The sequence below is a fragment of the Epinephelus moara genome, chromosome 1, assembly GCF_006386435.1.
Source record: "Epinephelus moara isolate mb chromosome 1, YSFRI_EMoa_1.0, whole genome shotgun sequence".
Taxonomy (NCBI): Eukaryota; Metazoa; Chordata; class Actinopteri; order Perciformes; family Serranidae; genus Epinephelus; species Epinephelus moara.
In genome coordinates this window covers 43,295,612-43,315,537 of record NC_065506.1, presented here as the reverse complement: position 1 = coordinate 43,315,537, position 19,926 = coordinate 43,295,612, and the positions used below count along the sequence as shown (strand labels likewise).

The 19,926-nt window shown below is 42.0% G+C and overlaps 1 protein-coding gene across 1 annotated transcript in view; it reads right to left on the bottom strand.

Annotated features, from left to right (window-relative positions):
* trpm5 (transient receptor potential cation channel, subfamily M, member 5) overlaps positions 1-19,926 on the bottom strand; it is a 30,880-nt gene that overhangs the window by 1,857 nt on the left and 9,097 nt on the right. The window contains exons 8-25 of the mRNA XM_050051146.1: positions 18,036-18,100; positions 17,442-17,627; positions 17,019-17,118; positions 16,712-16,830; positions 14,662-15,009; positions 11,414-11,557; positions 8,121-8,244; positions 7,790-7,935; positions 6,936-7,048; positions 6,747-6,848; positions 5,791-6,049; positions 2,330-2,448; positions 2,070-2,202; positions 1,798-1,972; positions 1,412-1,580; positions 1,081-1,259; positions 702-834; positions 416-488 (exon numbers count right to left, since the gene is read on the bottom strand). Of these exons, the coding sequence (XP_049907103.1) occupies positions 416-488; positions 702-834; positions 1,081-1,259; positions 1,412-1,580; positions 1,798-1,972; positions 2,070-2,202; positions 2,330-2,448; positions 5,791-6,049; positions 6,747-6,848; positions 6,936-7,048; positions 7,790-7,935; positions 8,121-8,244; positions 11,414-11,557; positions 14,662-15,009; positions 16,712-16,830; positions 17,019-17,118; positions 17,442-17,627; positions 18,036-18,100 (2,687 nt within the window). The remainder of the gene's footprint in view (positions 1-415; positions 489-701; positions 835-1,080; positions 1,260-1,411; positions 1,581-1,797; positions 1,973-2,069; positions 2,203-2,329; positions 2,449-5,790; positions 6,050-6,746; positions 6,849-6,935; positions 7,049-7,789; positions 7,936-8,120; positions 8,245-11,413; positions 11,558-14,661; positions 15,010-16,711; positions 16,831-17,018; positions 17,119-17,441; positions 17,628-18,035; positions 18,101-19,926) is intronic.

The following is a 19,926-nucleotide window of genomic DNA, read 5'->3' as shown; positions in this document are numbered from 1 at the left end:
GACCACAAAAACACACAAAACAACATAAAGAGACACAAAGAAAAAAAAGACCCAAATGTACCCCCAATAGACAAAACAACCACAATTAGACATAAAATGACCACAAGAGACATAAAACAACCAAAAAGGACACAAAATTATGTTGAAGAGACCCAAATGACCACAAAAACACACAAAACAACTACAAAAGACACAAACCTACCCCCAAAAGACACAAAGCAACCACAATTAGACACAAAATCACCACAGACACAAAACAAAAAGATGCATAACGACTACAAAGAGATACAAAGCCTGTGTGTCTTGCTCCTTTGTAAGAGATGTAGTGGGGCCCTTTACATATCTGTGCCCAGGGGCCCATTGTGTCATGATTATGTGAAATAGATTCAGGAAAATGTCACTTTTCCAGGTTTACCTGAGACTCCATGGATACCTGTCGTTTCTCTTGGTCCTTGAACCCACCAACAATCCTCAGCAGGCTCTGAACCCTTGGTCACAAGCAAAATATCACTTAAAAATCATATTCAATGCTGCAATCGTCATCATGTCCACCACTAGGGGGCAGGAGAGCTTTACAACAGGCTACCGTTTGGGCATGCTGTGTCCAGCGGGGTTATCAGAGCTTGTTTGCCAAGAAGATTACATGCTTTCATACCCCTGCTGTATGAGTGATTTTACAAAATTGGAAAAATAATAATTACTTTGAGGAGGTGCTCTTGAGCCTCTCCTCACTGCTCTCCCAATGTTGGCGCTCCAGTTTGGCCAGATAGTTCTCCTTCTGCACGGTCTCCCATGTTATTAGCCTTTGGTCTAGCCCTGCCGGCAGCTCCCTCTCTGGCCACACACACACACACACACACACACAAGGAGGCAGTCCAGTAACCAATTAACCAACAGGCAATTTCCATGGATACAGCAGGTGAAGGACAGAGATAAGCACACAGTTTGTTTTTTTAGTGTATAATTTAATTTGACTTTAGAGAGAAAAGCAACAGTGAACTACTTCAGTGTCTGTTTGAAATACAGTAGAATAGTTCCTAATGGAAATGTGGCGACATTATGCAGAAATAACCTTCATACCAAGATGCTCCTGCTTGGACACAGGCTGTTTGACCAGGCTGAGGAGAAGCTGAGAGAGGTGGCTGATGATGATGAAGGGTGGGGCCAGTGCTGGACGACTGTGGTATTCCACAATCAGATTGTATCGCTGGAACTTCCAAAAGATGTCTGTGTTACCTTGCACCACCTGGAACGTGTAGCTGCGAATGGAAGGGAAACAAAAAGAGAGAAAGAATTAAATATGTTGGGTTTTTTTAATTTTATCATGTACAAAGAAGTCAGTGGCATATGCTGACTCATATCGTCAGACAGACAAACAGATGGAGGGTTTTCTGGATTTCCAGCCTCTGACCTGAACATGGCAATGAGCAGATTTAGCAGCAGGACATTGGTGACAAGAAGGAAGATAACCAGCAGCAGGATGACCAGCCAGTTGGCGTAGATGTTGGGACATGGCGGCCGTAGGCCCATGATAATCTCCTCTGAGTCATTGGTGCAGTTAATTTCAGGCATGCGAGCAGCTGTGCTCCATTTCATGAGAGAACAAGAAAATTAGAAGAGAAGACATAACATTCAGGCCAACAGGAAGCATCCCTGATCACATTAATGATTAAATACAATATTAAACATGATAATAAACTGTCACAGGGCACATTCTTTAATAGATAAACATACATTTTAAAGCTGAATCTTCTTTATAATGAATAAACACATAAATCTGCATCTACTGTAATTTACCATCAATTTCTTCCAAAGGAATCTGGCCAAAAATGTGCAGGTAGGGGCGATACAGGGCTCTGCGAAACACCCAGTCAATTCGTGGGTCATTGGGGTGCAGAAGCGCCTGAGTGGCAACACCGTACGCAATCATCCACACACTCAGGAAGAAAAGGAAGAAGAAAACGTCCTTCATCTGTAAAGGAGAAGCAGACACATGTTTTCATCTTTATAACGCACTACACTACACATCATTTAACGATTAATAAGTATATTGGTGATGTTTTGTGCACCATTCTTTCCACGATGATGATCTTGGGGCCCAGCTGCTTATGAATGGCAAAGATGTGGATGAGACGCAGAGTGAACACCATGAAGTCTATCGCCAGAACGGTCCTTCCTGCCTCGTACGTGTCGCTCACCATCCTGCAGAATCAAAAACAACAGATTACAGATTGTAATTCAGGAAAATGACATATTGTTGTGGCGCGGTCCTTGCTAGTGACTGTGTTATGTTTCAATAGTGTCATCAATCTCATTGAATGTCAGTTACCTGCATGAAACCCCAACAACAAAAAGTGAGATGGCAACCATGTCGCACTTGTTCCAGTTGTCCTCTACATAGAGTTTGAACTTCTTCAAGATGTTCATCTCTTCATCCGTGAAGAAGCTCTGTGTCATAAAAGATAGTTTATGCATTACTGTAAGACATAGTTATTCATAAACTGTACAAAAATCTAAAAAAGAGAGAGTTCATAGTCTTAATATGTATCCTTGATATATTTTTTTTGAAGATATAGGGAATCTATTGGGTATGGACGGACTACTGAATGGGCCTACCAGGCACATGCCCAGGGGCCCCCCTCACCTTTACCTGGAAAAAGACTACAAAGAGATGCAAAGGAACTGTAAAGAGACACAAAATGACCAAAAGATACATAATGATGACAAAAACAGGTGAAAAAACAAAAACAAAAGATGCAAAACCACCACAAACACTGTTTTTCTTGCTCCCATGTAGGAGAGGTGGGTGGGGCCTTTTGCATATCTGCACCCAGGGGCCCATTGTCTCACAACACACCCATGATTCAGCGCTATGGGACTGAAATCCAAATTAAATTTAAAAATCAGTTTCTAAATCCAGGTAACATGCTACTGTTAAGTTTCCATCTTATATGTAAATGTATCCACACACTAATAGCTCTACTGGTTTATAGGTAGATGAACTTAAATAAACCTTGTCAGCAATTTCAAACCAGTAATATATTTTTAACATGCCCTCTGCCAGGTCACACACTGGAGCCCCATTTAGAAACACCTGCAGGGCCAAAAGGGAGTTAGCAGGTACACAGCCCTGCTGCCTGTTAAATGTCTCTTGCACTTAGAGTGTATGGTTGAGCTGTCTCCAGGGGTTTGAACAGGGCACCTGTAAGTGCATGAAGAACCACTGCCCGGTCCCTCGATGGCACAGTTGGTTTTAGAAACAAGCTGAGGGAGGTATGCTGTTCATAAAATGATAGACTGGTGTGTCAGCCCTGACTGGATGGTGGACTGATAAAAAACCAAATCACAAATTTTGCACGTCTAACCATGCGGCGTCCAGGTGGGATCACTTATCCCTCTCACAGTACTCCATAAGATAGAGCTGCAATATGTCCTCATACTTAAATGACAGAATGGGTTGCCAGGGACTCCTGAAATGACATATATAACCACTGGAGGTAACCAGTGACAGGCACACATGTTTACATTGTGAAACAGTAGGTCTAGGCACCAAAACTGTTTAGTTAGTTTTTGGAAAGATGTGTTAAAATAAATACTTTTGAGACAGAAGTTAACCTAAAGCTAATGTGTTGTATGTGATGTTTCTTAAGTACCTTGCTTAAGTTAACTTTAGTCATATAAAGGCTTCTGTGGTGCGTTCCTTTACCTATAGTACCATGCTACTTAGTATGCCAGAAAAACATTGAGTATGTCCCAGTACATAGTCAGTGCATAGCCAGTCGAACCACAGTCCACTGCGCGGTGAAAGATTCATCACACTGACTGAGCTCCAGACAGATGACAGCTCATTGAGAACTAACAGAAGCTGCAATAACTATAATTAATCAACCAATGAATCACAAGCAATCTACCTTAAATGCAGTTTTAACTTAAAAATAAAAACTACTTGTAGGAGCCAGAATGTGTATTTAACCTCTGTTGTTTAATTTTTTTTAAGGCTGCATACGTTCTTTTGGTCACTTTCACTTCCTGTAGTTGTAATTGGACCAGGGGTGTGGTTCATTCACTGGCGAGGCGGCTTTTAGACAATGAGGGTGAGTTTTTGGCTCCGATATTTTCTGTTGACCGTAATCACTTCACGTTATATCACAAGACCACCACCCTTGGTGAGCTCAGCGAATTTGTCATAAGGTATCGTTAAGATTTGCTGCATTCCAAAACACATACTTTTTCTTTTTTATTAAATTTTCACTACGAATTGCATTGAATATATAAGCAAGGATGTCAAGGTTAAGGCACAATATTATGATGAAGTAGAATGTCCCAGTTGTGTGCAGACTCCATGCAGCAGTTCGTACTTTGTAAGGGCAGCTACAGTATGTGCTGAAAGTAAAAGAAAAATATGTAATTTAAAACGCAGTTTGTTTCACATGGGACACGAACGGCTGTCTCCTGTATGAAAATCTTTGTTGCTCTTTTTACTATGTCACCGAACTTCCTCCTTTGCTTTCATCATAAGTACTAAGATTGCCACCTAACATTAAATGTAAACAGGGGTCGTAATGAGTCGCCTTCACAGACGACCTATACAGCCATTGATTTGGACAGGGCAGTCTTCACAGTTCTTTTAATCACTACTTTCACAACTGCTAAAAGTCCATCTACCAAATCTTTTCAGTTCAGATATGTTCAATTTCAAGACAAAATATTTTAATAAAAGCAGCAGGGGTCTGATCTTCCTCGGCTATTTATTTGCAACACTGCTGATGTTGTCTGACCTTTACAGGGCTTACACGATTTGCAAATAGAGCTGGAAGTTTCTGTAAACTAGGCATAATATGTCAAGCTAAAGGCTGAGGGTAAACCGATCAAATGTCACAGAGCACAGATGATGGTGACGGTTAAATAAAAGGCAGTGATGAATTCTGTACAAATAACAAACAGGCCTGATGATATGAATGTCTCCCTACACTGACATGAAACAAATTGGAGTATTACAGTGTCAGTACTGCAATGTGAGGGATAGGAAAGCTTTAAAAAGCATGTGAACACCAGTGAGTTTGGTTGATGTAATGAGACACTATATATTGCTACCAGCCATAATAATTAATGCATGATGGTTTTCATGACTTTTTAAGAGCTTTACACCAGCCCGTCTATCACATCTAAAAAGCTGGTAAACTTACAGTCTCTCACATCGTTTTATGACAAGTACGGTGAGAACGGAGGCCCCTGTGGCATTGTCTTTCTTTAGGAGGAGGCATGCACCCCTGGGCTTGGAAGCATGCTAGGGCTGCCTGTAGCAGTGCGGTTCTTTATTTGGAAACCTGTGCCATTGTTCTGTGTAGCTGTGGGACTTTTTGAGATGCGTGTTGAAAAAGCGAGCAGAGGGAACAGAGGTGAAGGCCTGTCTCATCTGGGGCTTTTGTGCCCAAGGGAGGAGGGCTCAACGGGATCAGTGCAATAAGGGATCATGCTTGTCTGACCTAGCTCACTGCAAGGGAGTCACGCAGAAAGGTGAAAGGCTCATGAATCCTTAAAGCCCCAGAGAGAATGAGCTTAATGTGGCAACTCACATCACCTCCTACTCAAATATGACTGAGTTTTCAGGTCTGAACACTGTCGTGAAAACACATTTGATAACAGTGCTTCAAAATAGGTGTCAAACTTCACAGATGGATGCGGATCCTTACCCGAAAAATAAATAAATCACTGAGAAATGATTTGAGAACTTGAAAAATGAAATGGAAATACAAAGGCACCAGTGAGATTGGATGCTTTTAGTGTCACCTGTCGCAGCTCCTCCAGCACCAAGGTAAAGACCCAGAAGTAGAGCATTATCTCGGGAGCCCCAGGGCCAAAGGGTGGCGCCGGGCGGAAGTCCAGCAGGAGCACGTAGGTGAAGAGGAAGAGGAAGGCGAAGTACATGATGACATTTCCGAGGAACACGGTGACAGGAGCGCTCCAGAAGCGACGCCAGCGGCGGAGTAGGAAACGCCACCAGACAGAGGCACAGCTCTGAGCTGCTGGACCTCCAGGTGAAGCGTCCCTAGAAAACAAAGAGTGGAGGAGATGCTAAAGCACTTGTTGTAATCTTTTTACACCAAAACATAATTAAAACAGTATATAATGCGATGGGATATATCCTGGCTTCTTCATCCCCCCAGTCACCATTTGTATATTAATTACTCACCCTATGTTATGATGAGTTTCGTGAAGAAAACTTTTGTTTTTCTAGTATGTCTCCAATGAGCAAAGAATCCAAAAACTGACACAACTTCTTGGTGAATTGAAATCATAGGGGTCCAAGTTTAACAAAAGCAAAACTATATAAAAACATCCATTCAAAACACATTTAATAACAGTGCTTCAAAATAGGTGTCAAACTACTATATTATAAGTCCCACTCAACACAGGGTGAGTAATTAACATACAAATGGTCACATGGGGGTTAAGTATTTCTTTAACGTGTTACATGGGTGTAACATGCTGCAAGACAAATTCAGACTGGGGTCAATAAAGTCGACATAAAAATGCACATCAGTGTGGTGCATCTGACTTTTATGATGTAGCTGTATTTAGGCTGAGGTCAAGTACACCTTTACTGTCAGTATACAATGCAGAGTCATTCATGCTACACACTTCAGAAAGAAAAATGAGAATAGGAATAATAAATAGCATCTAAAATAATGATTAACAAATATTATTTTCAGATTATTTTGATTAATATTTCATTGTAAACTCACAAGGGGTCATCGTCGTCAGTTAACAGCAAAGCCTTTTCTGTATCCAAACTGTCCAGCTCCACAAACTGCTCACGGCCATTCCGATTATCAAGTTCCTCATCACTGAGAGACACATACAGGAGTGTGAGTGCATGCAACAAAACAATGTACAGTAGAACCACATGGCTGGGACAGCATAAGATCGATCACCTGAACTTTATGAGGTTGGTCCAGATGAGTGGCGGACAGAAGAAAGACACCACGAGTTTGGAGATGGCTGTGTCTGTCGTCATCGCCCCCCACCAAATTTTTGTGAGGAGAGCCTGCAGTGAGAGTTTATAGGTTAAAATCAAACGGTTTTCACAAAAGGGACAAACTGACCTAACATCTGAAGGAAATTCACCACAAGAGGGCCTCACAGGCCTTGGAATTTTTCTGCCTGACAGTCTTGTGACTAAAGCCATGGAAACATCATACAGGAAGTCACCCCAGCTGGTTGAAAGAATTAAAAAAAAAACTCCCTTTCTGTCTTCACAGATGTCTAGCTGCAGTTTGATGAGTCACTTGCATGCAAGGACACCTGATGCTTAATCATGGGTTGGTCCATCTTCTGTACAAGGCCAGTCAAATCCACATTCTCTCGAAGTGTTGCACATGTGCTGATTTATAACAAACAGCTTCCCATTTATGAAGGCTGTATTTTTCCAACTGTGTGCTTTAAATAAAATATTACTCTTGTCAATAGTTTTCTGCCTTCTAACTTTCCCTGCTGACTCTGAATACCAATGATGACTTTACAATTACAAGGACGTCTATTTCGGTATAATTGCGAATTGAATTAAGTCCACTGACCAGCAAAATGATATGACTTTGATACAAGTATGTAAAGGTTTTTAATAACTGCAGGGCAAAATTTTAACACAGAAGGCAGCAATATGAACTACATATCACTTCTCATCAAATGCACAATACTTATAAATAGGCAAATGATAGTTGGGTGTTAACACCTGAAATAATCAGTTACATTGGAGCCAAATGAGCACATGGATGTGCCTCCTTGTTACCTGCACTCCATCGTGGGCAAAGAAGGATTTGGCATCTGCCTCAGTGGCCAAGTTAAGGACCGTAGATTTGCTCCAGCAGTGTGTTCTCCTCACTAACAAAGCATAAGCCCGGTCCTCACTGTTGGAGTAACACTCTCCAAAGACATCTGCAGCGATAAGAACAGTGGGTGCACAGAGTCAGCCACACAGCTATATCTGAGGAATTTGCACATTTGGATTCATAGGGTCTGTTTGTGTTGTTTGAGGTCAGTGAGTACACCCCTCGCTATGTTTGACCTTTATTTTTTTCTGATCACATCAGCTGTTGTCATTGAAAGCTTTATGCACTCACCAAGGGCAAACTGCTCATACTTCGCCTCCTTCATACTACGTGCAGACTCAGCCTCAGATTCCAGTCGTGCCATCTCTTTCAGAATCTTACAACCCGCCAGCGCTGCCGCAACCGCCTCAGGGCCCTGAAGGATTAAAAGAAAGCTGGATCCAAGAAATGGGTCTGAGAGAGGGATCTGAGAAATCTAGTTTAGAATTTTAGAGAGCTGCTGCTTTTTGCATCTAAATGTGGTGTGCATCAGTCTGCAATAGATACATCTAAACCTGCAAGTCCACTGTTTTTCACGGCTCCCAGTCTGATTGTTTTTGACCATGTAACACTTCACACGTGGTGAATAATTCAAGACTTAGATAAAAGCTAAGCACTCCTGTGTTGCTCACCTGATCATATTCAAAATTAAAGACATTTTTCACCCCGTGTTCATTAACAGCACTGATATGAACAAGCCTTTAACAGCATCAGAAAACATTAATATCTCAGATGTAGTTGTTATTATATCCCGCCTACGCCTGCCAGTCAGGTTGGGTATGATAGCAGGCTGTTTTGAATTTTGGTTGAGGGCTCGTCTCATCTTGGATATGACTAAAGTGGTGTTTTTTTCAGACCTGAGATAAGTTTTCCCTTCCTTCCTCTAGGCTTCAATTTCAGTTCATTTCAGTGCACTATATGAAAAAAAAATCAACTCTCAAACTTTGTTGAGAAGAGGTAATTCATCACAGTAAACATCATGTCTTCATTTACTTGTGATTTGCTTGAAAGTGCAGATTGATCTGAAAAACATGCATCTCCATCTCTGCTTGTTGAATTTAATAACATACTGAAATGAATGGAAACCACTGACTGTGTGGACCTGTGGGTATTTTTTATTAAGGGAGCTCGATGTGACATTCAGTGCATCAATATAGCAGCAAACAACTATTTGATATATGGAGAAATAGTGGATTACCTAATAGAGTCATGCAGGAATAAGTCTAAAACTCAGAAATGATCATTTTAGCACTCTTGGTTCCCTCATCTTAAAGTCCAGGGTTTTTTTAATTGATTTTTGGTTAGGTACCAGAAATAAAGTCTGTGGTTAACACAAGCTTAAGAGACTTTCACCTTTTGTTCTACGACATAAGCATACATCCAATCCCACCCCTGAATTTTCGGCTAAATAAGACTACAGAATGTCATCACGCCAAACACGCATGGGCCTGTAGCGTAGCCTAATGTTAGCTTTTTACTTTTGGTGATTGCAGTTAGGCAAAAAAAATCAAACAGGTGGTGTTCATTTGTGAAGATTATCTTGCTGAACACAACATTTTAGTATCATACGCTTTTTTTCTGCAAAAAGCCAAAATCCAATGGTAAAATCCTGTTGGCTTTTTGATGAGGGAACCAGGGCGACGCCAGCTTCTGCATCGGCATACAAATGCAGCACTGCATGGCGTCCTGAGCAGAGAATGAAGTCACGCTTCCTCTGTGCTCCAGCTGCACGTGCATGTCAGTGCATTTGAGTCCCAGTGTGTGTACCCCACTGACTCAACCCAGTCTCACTCCGAAGTCATCGAAATCCGGCACTTTGTCGGTGACATCTGGCGTCAGACAACAACAACAACAGCCGTCTTGTCACATCAGCACATACGCGGCCAGTCCTTGTTTTTGTTTAATGGCACCTGGCGGCATCAGGGGGAAACACGGCGGGACAACAACAAAAGTTAAGGCAGCGGTAGTCTGAGTAAGGTGGGCAGGAGGCCAAACAACCACTGACTTTCACCCAGGAGGCAGGTGTTCACTTCCCGTAGGATTAGCAGGTTGAAATTTGCAAACCTTGACCGCTAGTTGCCACCTTATCCTACACACTGGTATTTCAAAAGGAGCAGGTCAACTTATAAGCGTTGAACTGTTTCTTACCAATGTTTTTACATCAGATAGATTCCTTCTCAGTCGCACATGCATGAGGATAGAAGAAACAGAATATTTATGGAAACACTTCTTATCTTGTATATTTTGCAAGATATTTAATAATCTGTTGTTTCTAAAACTGCGAAAACAGTGAGTGATGCTGACCCGGGGAGCCCACTGGTTGTTCTGGTTGTTACTAGTTGTGATGTGGTTACTGTACTTAGTGTCGCTGTAATTTAAAGCATTCTCTGGCACAAGAATTTCCTTTGGGATAAATAAAGGTCTATTGAATTGAGTTGAATTGAATTGGAACACAAGTCTTAAGTTGGTCCTTTCTGGTAAGAGATTGACATTGTCTATTATTAGAACATTACGTTTATTGTAATTTATTGCCATCTTTGCTAAATCAACAGGTAATGTAAATCTTTACTTTGTAGAAGAAGCATTTAAGGACTAACATAAAGTGCTAATGAAGAGCAACATCATAAAACAGAGCTCTCCATTTGAAGCTACACTCAGTGTTGTGGATCTCAACCCTCTTTATTCAAATGATCAACATTTGTATACATCACACTGTATAATGTTGAGTTCATTCATATGTACATATTTAATTCAAAGATATTTTGCTAGCATAAGCCAGCCTGCAAGGATAATTGTGACGAGGCCTTCAACGTGAGAGATACTTCAAACAATCAAATTATGAATGCAGATATCCCAGCCAGAGTGTGAGTGGTGAAAAGATTTGCAGTGTGGGATGTACACACACACACACACACAGAATGCAATTACCATAATTTCAGATAATGTTTGAAATAAGACGCAGGAAAGGAGCACATGAGGGTGACCGCTTGCGAGATTACAATAATTGGTTCCCTTAGTTCGGGGAAGGGCAATAAAGAAATGAAAGGTGTCTTGAAAAGACGTCGAAAACAAAGAGCAATTATCACTGATTGGTGTCTGTTAAACTATTCATAAAGCACCAATCCCATGTCAGGGTGTATTTCTCATTAACTTCATCAGGACTTTAGAGGCACCACCTCCCAGCTCATTGAATATACTGCCCCGTGAAACAGCATGACCTTCATTTGAATAATGTTCTTGGAGATAAGACAGCTTTTTAGTTCACCTGAGTTCTTGATGAATACGCCGTTTGCTGGGCTCTTTTATCTGGTGACATTTTCATATGGCAGGACTGACCTGCACCTGCGCCGTGCTGGCCCACATCACTCTTGTTCATACTGAATCCAGAATACAAACTAGCACAGTATAATTCAGCTCACTTCAGTTGGGTTTAAATAGTTGTTGCCAATGCCAGGCACATTTAGACTTTCATTGACTGAACCGCACACAGAGTTGAGATTGTACGAGCTGGAGCTGAACTGACTAAAGTAGCTGACAAGACTGACCATAGCCCAGAAGTAGTTAGCCATCTGCTGTCGGTTCTGAAGGACAGCCCAGAGGAAAAGATCCCTCCAAGGATGTTCGCAGCGCTCCTCTAACTCGGCCAGGTTCTTCTGGCTGTGGAACAGTCGACCCTTCGCTGGCTTCTCCTGGAGCACACACACAGTATTAAATATGTATCACAAACAGAGGAGCTGCACAGACTTTACAGGAGCAAGCAATTATTACCTGAGTCATACAATCAATTGCACAGTCTATGGTCATTATTGCAAAAAATCTATAAGCACTGTACAACAGATGTGCCTTTTTTTCCTGGTGATTTGATCGAGCTATTTTTATAAGGGTGTCTAGACTTCATTTTTTGTACATGCTCTAAGATTTCTTGTTTTTTGCCTCTAACTTAAAGGTCCAGTGTGTAGGATTTAGAGTAATACACTGGCAGAAATAGAACATAATATAATATGTAGTTTTTCTTTAGTGAATAATGACCTGAAAAGAATCAACGTGTTTTCGTTACCTTAGAATCAGACATTTATATCTACATAGGGAGCAGAGTCTACACAAGTCTGCTATGATTCTACAGTAGCCCAGAATGGACAAACCAAACACTAACTCTAAACAGGGCCATTTGCTTTAACATCGGCCACCGCAGTTACCAGCCTCTCTGTGGCAAGCTGAACAGTCAGGGAAACACTGATTTTTAACACAAAACTGCTTTATTTGGTGTTTTTAACAGTTTAAAATACGAAGTTCCAAGTAAAGTTGGAACTTTACTCCAAGTAAAAACCATAGACTGTAAAAGTAATGGATGAAGCTACCGTGATGTCACCCACTGATTTGTGGACTCCTGTTTTGAAGCCTCAAGTTTGGTATTTCAGCCCTCCCAACTTTTTTTTGTGGAGCCTGAATTGAGGCGAGAGGCTGAGTGAAAGCCAAGAACACTACTGGCCTGTCACTCAAAGCGGCCCACCCTGCATAATTTTAAGAATAGAATAGAAAGTCACTTTATTTATGCCCACAGGAAAATTCTGGTATCCAGCAGCTCACCTAGAGATCTAACATAACAATTACAAGCAAATAAATATGCATAAATAAGATAAGTTAAAAACAAAGGATAGGAGCAGTATAACAAAAGCCCACTTAAGATGTGATAGGTGGGAGTGGGGGGCTGGGGGATGGGGGGTTTAGAGGAGTTAAAAAGCCTAAAGGCTGTAGGCACAAAGGATCTCCTGAACCTCCCAGTCCTGCAGCGCTGTGAGACGAGTCGCTCACCGCAGCTGCTACTCTGTCCAGCCAGGATGTTGTGGACGTCGGGGTCTATTGGGATTGTCTGGCTTCTGGAGCCAGCCTCAAGTGGCCATTCAAAGAACTGCAGATTTTGGCAGTTTGGAATTGACTTTATTTTTCAGCACTGGAAGTAAAAAATACCCTGAAATTTTGGATCTTAAGTTATCAGAGAAAAAAGGTGAACACGCATTAGCAGGTGTTGGGCTAGCAGCCCATCTGCGACGAGCCAAACAGCGACAGAGAAACACTGATTTGTAACACAAAACTACTTTATTCAGTGTTTTTACCGGTTTTAATCACCTGGTACGTTTGTTTTGGAGAGAAAGAGACCTCCGTGAATAATTTGTCCCCAGTAAAAACCTCCTAAACAAAGAACACTTGAGGATCCTAACTGGGAGTTCACGCTTGCCACACAGAAGTTTTTAGCTGGCTGCAATCTGCAATCCTCACACTAGATGCCACTAAATCCTACACACTGCTCCTTTAAAACAATATATTTTTAAATGTAGGTAAAGTAGACTCTGATTTATGGGATGATGAATCTGATAAAATGTCTATTAATAAGAAATATGCTTGATATTTTGAAGTATGGCTTTGCACTGTAACGGTTTTACTTTTTTCTATGTACTTTGTTGTTAAATGTCAGTTGTTTTTGGATGCTTGCCTGGGCAGTTAGGATCCTTAACCACACCTGCCATCAGAGCTTGTCAGCCTATTGGTGTGCATGATGTATAACTGTGGTTGTGGGTTTTCCAGTTTTCAAACATTCTGACCTATTGAAAATCCCAGTAGGATCCAGATGTTATCCTTATTCAACCTTTGGGGCAATAAGTAATTGTGCAGGTGTTACCTTTCTTCATTGATGCTGTTTTCTGATAGCCTTGCATCTACGTGATGTGTGTGTAATTACTCTCCTTCAGCTCATTATCACAAAACAGATTCCTTTCTCTGCTGAGGAGGTTATTTTCGTCTGTCAGCAGCAGAGATGGAGATTTTGGGAGGGACGCAGGGGACACATCTCCCTCAAAATGTGCATTTGTCACCGTCCCACAAAACATAAAAGTAGCAGAGGACTTTTATTTTGATGAAATCAAGTCATTGCCACCCAAAATTGATGCAGAAGTGGCAAAAATGTGCGCATAAACAGCCACCAAAATGCAGGAAATTATGTGGGGGAGGACCCCACAGCCCCCATTCACATGTCCCTCTCCAGTGCTGAAATGTAACCTCTGATATGTTGATAATTCAAAAGTGTATGAAACACACTGAACAGACAGACCTTCAGCCAAGAAACAGCTAGAATTTCTTCCATGAGATTATCACCTTTTTTAGCTGCACAGCATGATTCACTACAAACAGCATATAAAGCAGTAATCAATTGCAAGTTCTGAGGGTGTAACAGCAGGTTCACTGTGCGATGATCCATCTCTTCCTTCTCGCAATTAGGGTGAAATTGAAGTTCCCTGCCCCAGTGGTTCACAACTTGGGATCACAACCTTTTTGGTGGGTCACTGAGGGGTCGCGTGTTAACTAACAGGATAGAAAACAGGGTACCTACATAGTACCGATACACAAATCATATCAGTTTTCCCTGGGATTATCTAAAAGTTGTGACGGCTTTATTGGTTAGATTTTATGTTTCACTCCTGGAGGTGCAGGAGGAGGTCGCCATTAAAGATTTACCATTTTACAGGCAGTGAGTTTACCATGGAGTCTGTGTATTGCCTATTTCATTGCATCTTTCAGGCCTTTAACAGTTTCAAATGAAACAGTCTGAGAGGGTGCGAAGAGGAAATCAGTCTCTGCTCACAACTTCCAGACAAATACAAACTGTGGGCTCACAAATAGACATTGCTTCATTTCAAGGTGTCACAGGCAGAAAAGGATGAGAGCCTCTGAAAGGATTTCTTATTTAGTGTAGTATATATGTCTGACTGGAACTCTTGAGACAGACTATATCACTCACCGTGGGAATCTTTTGGTAAAAGCCTTTGCAGGAGTCATGGAGAAAGTCTTTCAGCACTTTGGCGACCTCGTAGAGGGTGAAGCGAGGTTTCCGATCCCCTTGCTCAGGCGGGTGGTGCCCAGGTGGACCAGGTGTCCTGGCAGCTCCGAGCAGAAGCTGCTTCTCTTCATACTTTTTGAGGAGCAGGTTGTGTAGTAGGCTCTTCTCCGACACAGACCAGTAGAGCTCCTGTAGACGACCGTAGGTAAGGAACTCGCCCAGGTTCACGCCGTTGTCCACAAAGAGGCGCACAAAGTCAGGTTTGTCATTGATCAGTGCATCCATCATCACCTCTTCAAGGTCGCACGCCTGTAAAGATCATGTGTCTTAGTTACAATGACTTATAAAGCAGGTATCATCTCTTCTTCCTGTGAAAAGGTTATTGTCAATGTCAGGTTCATGTCTCCTTCATGATAATGTACAGTGGCTTGCCACTGAGTCCCTTTGATGTTAATTGAATACATATGTAAATAAGATTAATAATGAAAGACATGCTCATGCAAAATGGATTTTTAGCCCGATAGCTGCATGGCTCCAGGAGTGAAATCTAGTCAGTTGTTTGGCTGATAACTTCATCGGTCCACAGTTTGATTCAGACTAAAATGTCTCAAAAACTGATGGATGGGTTGCCAGTTTTGTGAAGACATTTATGATCTCGAAGGGAGGAATTGTTGTGACTTTGGTGATCCCCAGATTTTCCCTCTGGCACAACCATCAGGTTGACATTTGTGGTTTTCAACGTCAACTGTTGGATATGTGTCAGAGCTATAGTTGGCAACTTATTTAAAATAACTTTTGTCCTATTCGCTGAAACTATCACTACATCCACACAGTAGTACATGATACAGATCATGGAAAAATCAGGGTCCTCCTCCGCCTCATAGTGCTTTTTTTTTTTTTTTTTTTTTTCTCTGGCTGGTGGCTGGTGCTCCGTTTTGGCTTGACTGTTTTTAACATGGGAGCTGAGTCACACACTCATTTTACAGCTAAACAGTACACTAAAATATATATAAAATATACATATAAAATATGTAAAATGAGAAAGTGTGTGATTCAGCCACCATGTTAAAATCAGTCGAGCCAAAACTGTCATAAATCAGTTCAGGAAGGACCCAAATGTAGAGTAACAGGCAGGTTGGAGTTTTAACAAAAAGTGAGCTTTAATGCAGTTACTCCAAATGAAAGAAGAACAAAAACTAAACTGAAAACCAACCGGGAAAAACTATATACTCAGGTAAAAAAATACAAACACAAGACACCAGGCAGGAAAAGGAGCAGGGAACAACACCAAGATCACAGGGATGAGCACAGGACTAATGCAGGACAAACAACAAAGGGAAACACACACAAGTATATATACACAGAAAACTAATCACAAGAACGAGACACAGCTGGAGTAGGTGGATGCGGGCAAAAGGAGGGAAATGGAGATTGACTTACAGACTAATACAGAACAGGTGTGATGGGAAGACTGTGGAAACAGGGAAGGACTAACCAGACAGGTGTGACAGAAAATAAGCGGGAAAACACACAACGACAGGAAGTAGAACCAGACATGACACATGAGGAGAGAATCTACAAAATAAAACAGGAAACAGATTAAACATGAATGAATAACATAAGCGGGAGTGGGAACCAGAGTGTCACCAGTTCAAGTTCCTGTCCGGACCAAATATGGAGTGTGAACTGATAGCTGCAGAGGTGCTATTTTGCCTCCTGGACACTGCCAGGGTGCCCTTGAGCAAGACACTGCTCAGGGTGCCTGACCACAGGCAGCCCCCTCACTCTGACATCTCTCCCTTCAATGCAATGTCCTGTTGTGCATGTGTGTATATTTCGGGCCTGTGTGTATGACAAGAGTGAAAAATGGAATGTCCCCTTGGGGATTAATTAGGTATATCTTCTTCTTCTTGACTGCTAACTGACTTTACAGTTTAAACCACACTGAATATGAGACAAATTGTATTGCCAGAATGTGACAAACCTCTCATCACATTACTATTCATCTCACCTTCCACTCCACATCTCCATTAAAGATGTCACTCTTGGCAATATCCACCCTGTTCCAGGCCACAGCCAGCTTCAGCTCATCCAGGAAGTCCTGAGCTTCCTGACTTTGGCTCTTACAAGCTGATACACACACACACACACACACACAAATGCACACACAGTGTAAAAGATGACAACCTATGAAGTGCTATAAATGTCAAGGTTCTCTCTCTCTGTACATCTTTCAAGGCACACAACCCCCCTGTATTTGTGCAGCCTTAGAAAATTGTATGTTTCCTGATAACAGTATCTCTCAATGGATACTTTACCTTTGACTAGAGCTTTGAGGATGACGGTATCCAGCTCAGAGCTCTCCTGTTCAGGGTCGTGGACAGTAAGGAGATGCCCATGGTCAAGTATCTTCTGGATCTGTTTGGCAGTTGTCAGTTTTCATTAACACCTCATTTGATTGAAGTGATGTGCATTTTTTGCATTGTTTTCTAAAATTACAATCCCTTCCCTGTTTATGTCAGCTTGAAAAAACATTCCATTATGAGTATCTTTCCCTCCTTCCCTCCTTCATACCCTTAATTAGGTCATCACATACAAATTTTGAAGATAAGGATGAAAATCCCACATTAGCTTCCCTCCCAATCTTCCCCAGTGTGCCCCATATTTCTGGCAACGTTTTAGTCTTGTGATGTGCATATCCGTGTATGTGCCTGCCTCCATGCTGTGCACATCTCTCTCACCAGCTTGACCCAGTTACTGATGTCTGTGCTGTGGTGGGCATTTGGAAAGGTGTCCAGCAGCAGCTCATGAACGCTGTCCATATCCCAGCAGCCCCTATTCATCAGCGTGACGAGGATGTCGGCCACGCCTCCCGAGCCTGCCAGGATCAGCCATGGTGTCGAATTGCCAATGCCTTTGTACATCCTCTGCAAGTGGGGACACAGTGTTCAGACTTGCAGGCAAACTCAAAAACACACTCGTTTTCATTAAATAACTTCTCAACTAAACAGAGAATTATATTGATCGGTGTTAGCTGTCCTCCATAATCTTGGTTGTGGCTCTATTTATGCAAATGCATTGGTGGCTTTGAAAGGCTTTCTAGCCAAAGAGATTAGTTTTGTGAAAACAGAAAGAATTTGTTTCTCAGTCTGGCTTTGGCTCTCGACTTCAGGAGGTGGCACAACCAAAATTTGATTTGGAGCCTAATGCTCAAGCCTAAGCTGCTGTTCAAAGTCATATTGTGCACATTCATATGTAGCTCTCAAAAGGTCTCTTCGCGGTCATGTCTTTTAAGTTCTTGAGTGACTAACACAGCACATTGAAATGAAACTTACCTTTAAGATCCTAGGCTCCCCATGGACCAAGAGACACAGAACAGGGATCTCAAAACTGCCTGCGCCTGCAAGCACCAAAAAATACTCTCATAATAACATCTCATGCAGCTCAGAGTGTCTCGAATTATTACCACTCTGGTATAACATCCCACTGTTGTGTGAAGGGTGCACAGGCTTCTCTTGTCAACTGAAAAACAGCCACAGTTTGACCAAAGTACACGTAGTGAATATTATCTCCACAGATTCCTTTTCTCTCCAACTTTTGAACAGTTAAAGCAAAGAGTGAAGTTCCCAATTGTTAAATTTGAATAATTTTAAAGTATTTAAATGTAGTAATTTGTATGTTTTTTCTTATTTCCTGCTCATGTCACAGCTCTTCATATTTATGCTGTGGCCCCTGAGATGGCCTGAACACAAGGTTGGATACCAACATATTAAAGGGACCCTTTGTCTATTTTCAACTGGATCTGTGTCACCAAGTTTTGGGGAGTGTGTGCAGATGAATGGTGTTAAGATGCCACCTGTGCCGCCAGCTCTTCGAGCTCTCCCGCCACCCGTAGAACAAGTGCATAGAAGACTTCTGCCGGCTGAGCTAGTTAATTTCCGGTTTAGCAATCCGTCAACTTGAATGGGGACAAAATTATTCAATCATGCCCCTCTTATTAGACCGAATAGATCAAATTCATGCTTGCGAGGGCTGTGAAGCTTGAAAAAAATGTATCCATTGATTTATAGACTATGGGGAAAAATCTTTAAAGGAGAACTATTATGCTTTTCCTCTTTTCTGACCTATAAATGTTGTTACAATGTTGCATACTCGTGTTAAATGATGCCAACGCGTCAAATAATGAGGTTCGTGCATTTGGAAGTGAGTCCTGCAAGCTGTTTTGGATGGCTCTGCACGCTGTGTTTTACAGTCTTTTTTTAAACAGTGTAGTCCGTGTGACGTTAATGCGTGCCGGACTTACTTATATGGGCATGCCCAGGCATGCCAGCAGCGCTCGGCAGCCCTTCGGAAGTCCTCGGGAGTGTGACCAATCACACTCGGGGGCTCGGCGGGAGGCGAGGCGCGGGGGGGTGGAGTAAATTACACAGACCGTTTTCGCGGGATGCAGGAAATACAAAGATCTACAAAGCATTGTGTGCAGGTAATTGTGTGTAGCTGCTCTATAGCAGTCCAGAAATCAAATACAAAGGCCTGAAAATGAGTATAATAGGTCCTCTTTAAATGGCATGATGTAATGGACCCAGACATTGTTATTTCACGGTTTGTCACTATATCCAATAATTATCTAATGTTAGAGTTAGCGCTTGTTTGTTCAGGAGCTTTCATTACTGTTCTTTAAGCTGTGGCCTGCATTTTATGTAACGTCATTGCAACGTCATTGTAATGGTGTCTTGTAAATTCATGAGGGTTGGGCACATTTAAGTGTGCATGACACATACAAAAATCCATCAGTTGTTATGTGATCAGCTACAACACAGTCCCTGATTGGTTGCTTTCGTTGTCAGTGACAGTGCAGATCCCTGATTGGCCCCAATTGGATTTTAATTTGGAAAATGTTTGGGGTGGCACTGAGCCCAGACCAACACAGAGAGCAAAACAAAATGCTGAGCCCATGCCATCAGGATGGCCCCACCAGGCCATAAAGCTGGGGGACTGAGACACATTTCAAAAACAATGGTCAAAACCAAAGCACCAGAGGCTGAAATATCCTGACTTTCACTCATTGGTATAGGTTGAGCTCCAAAACATTTCCCACGGGATGCACCGAAGCCTGGTGCTGATCCTGGGGACCTGTGCGAAACACACCTGGACCTGGACACACACCAGTGACACAGACCTTGTTAAAAAATTGACAAAGTATCCCTTTAATAGGTGAGTACTGCA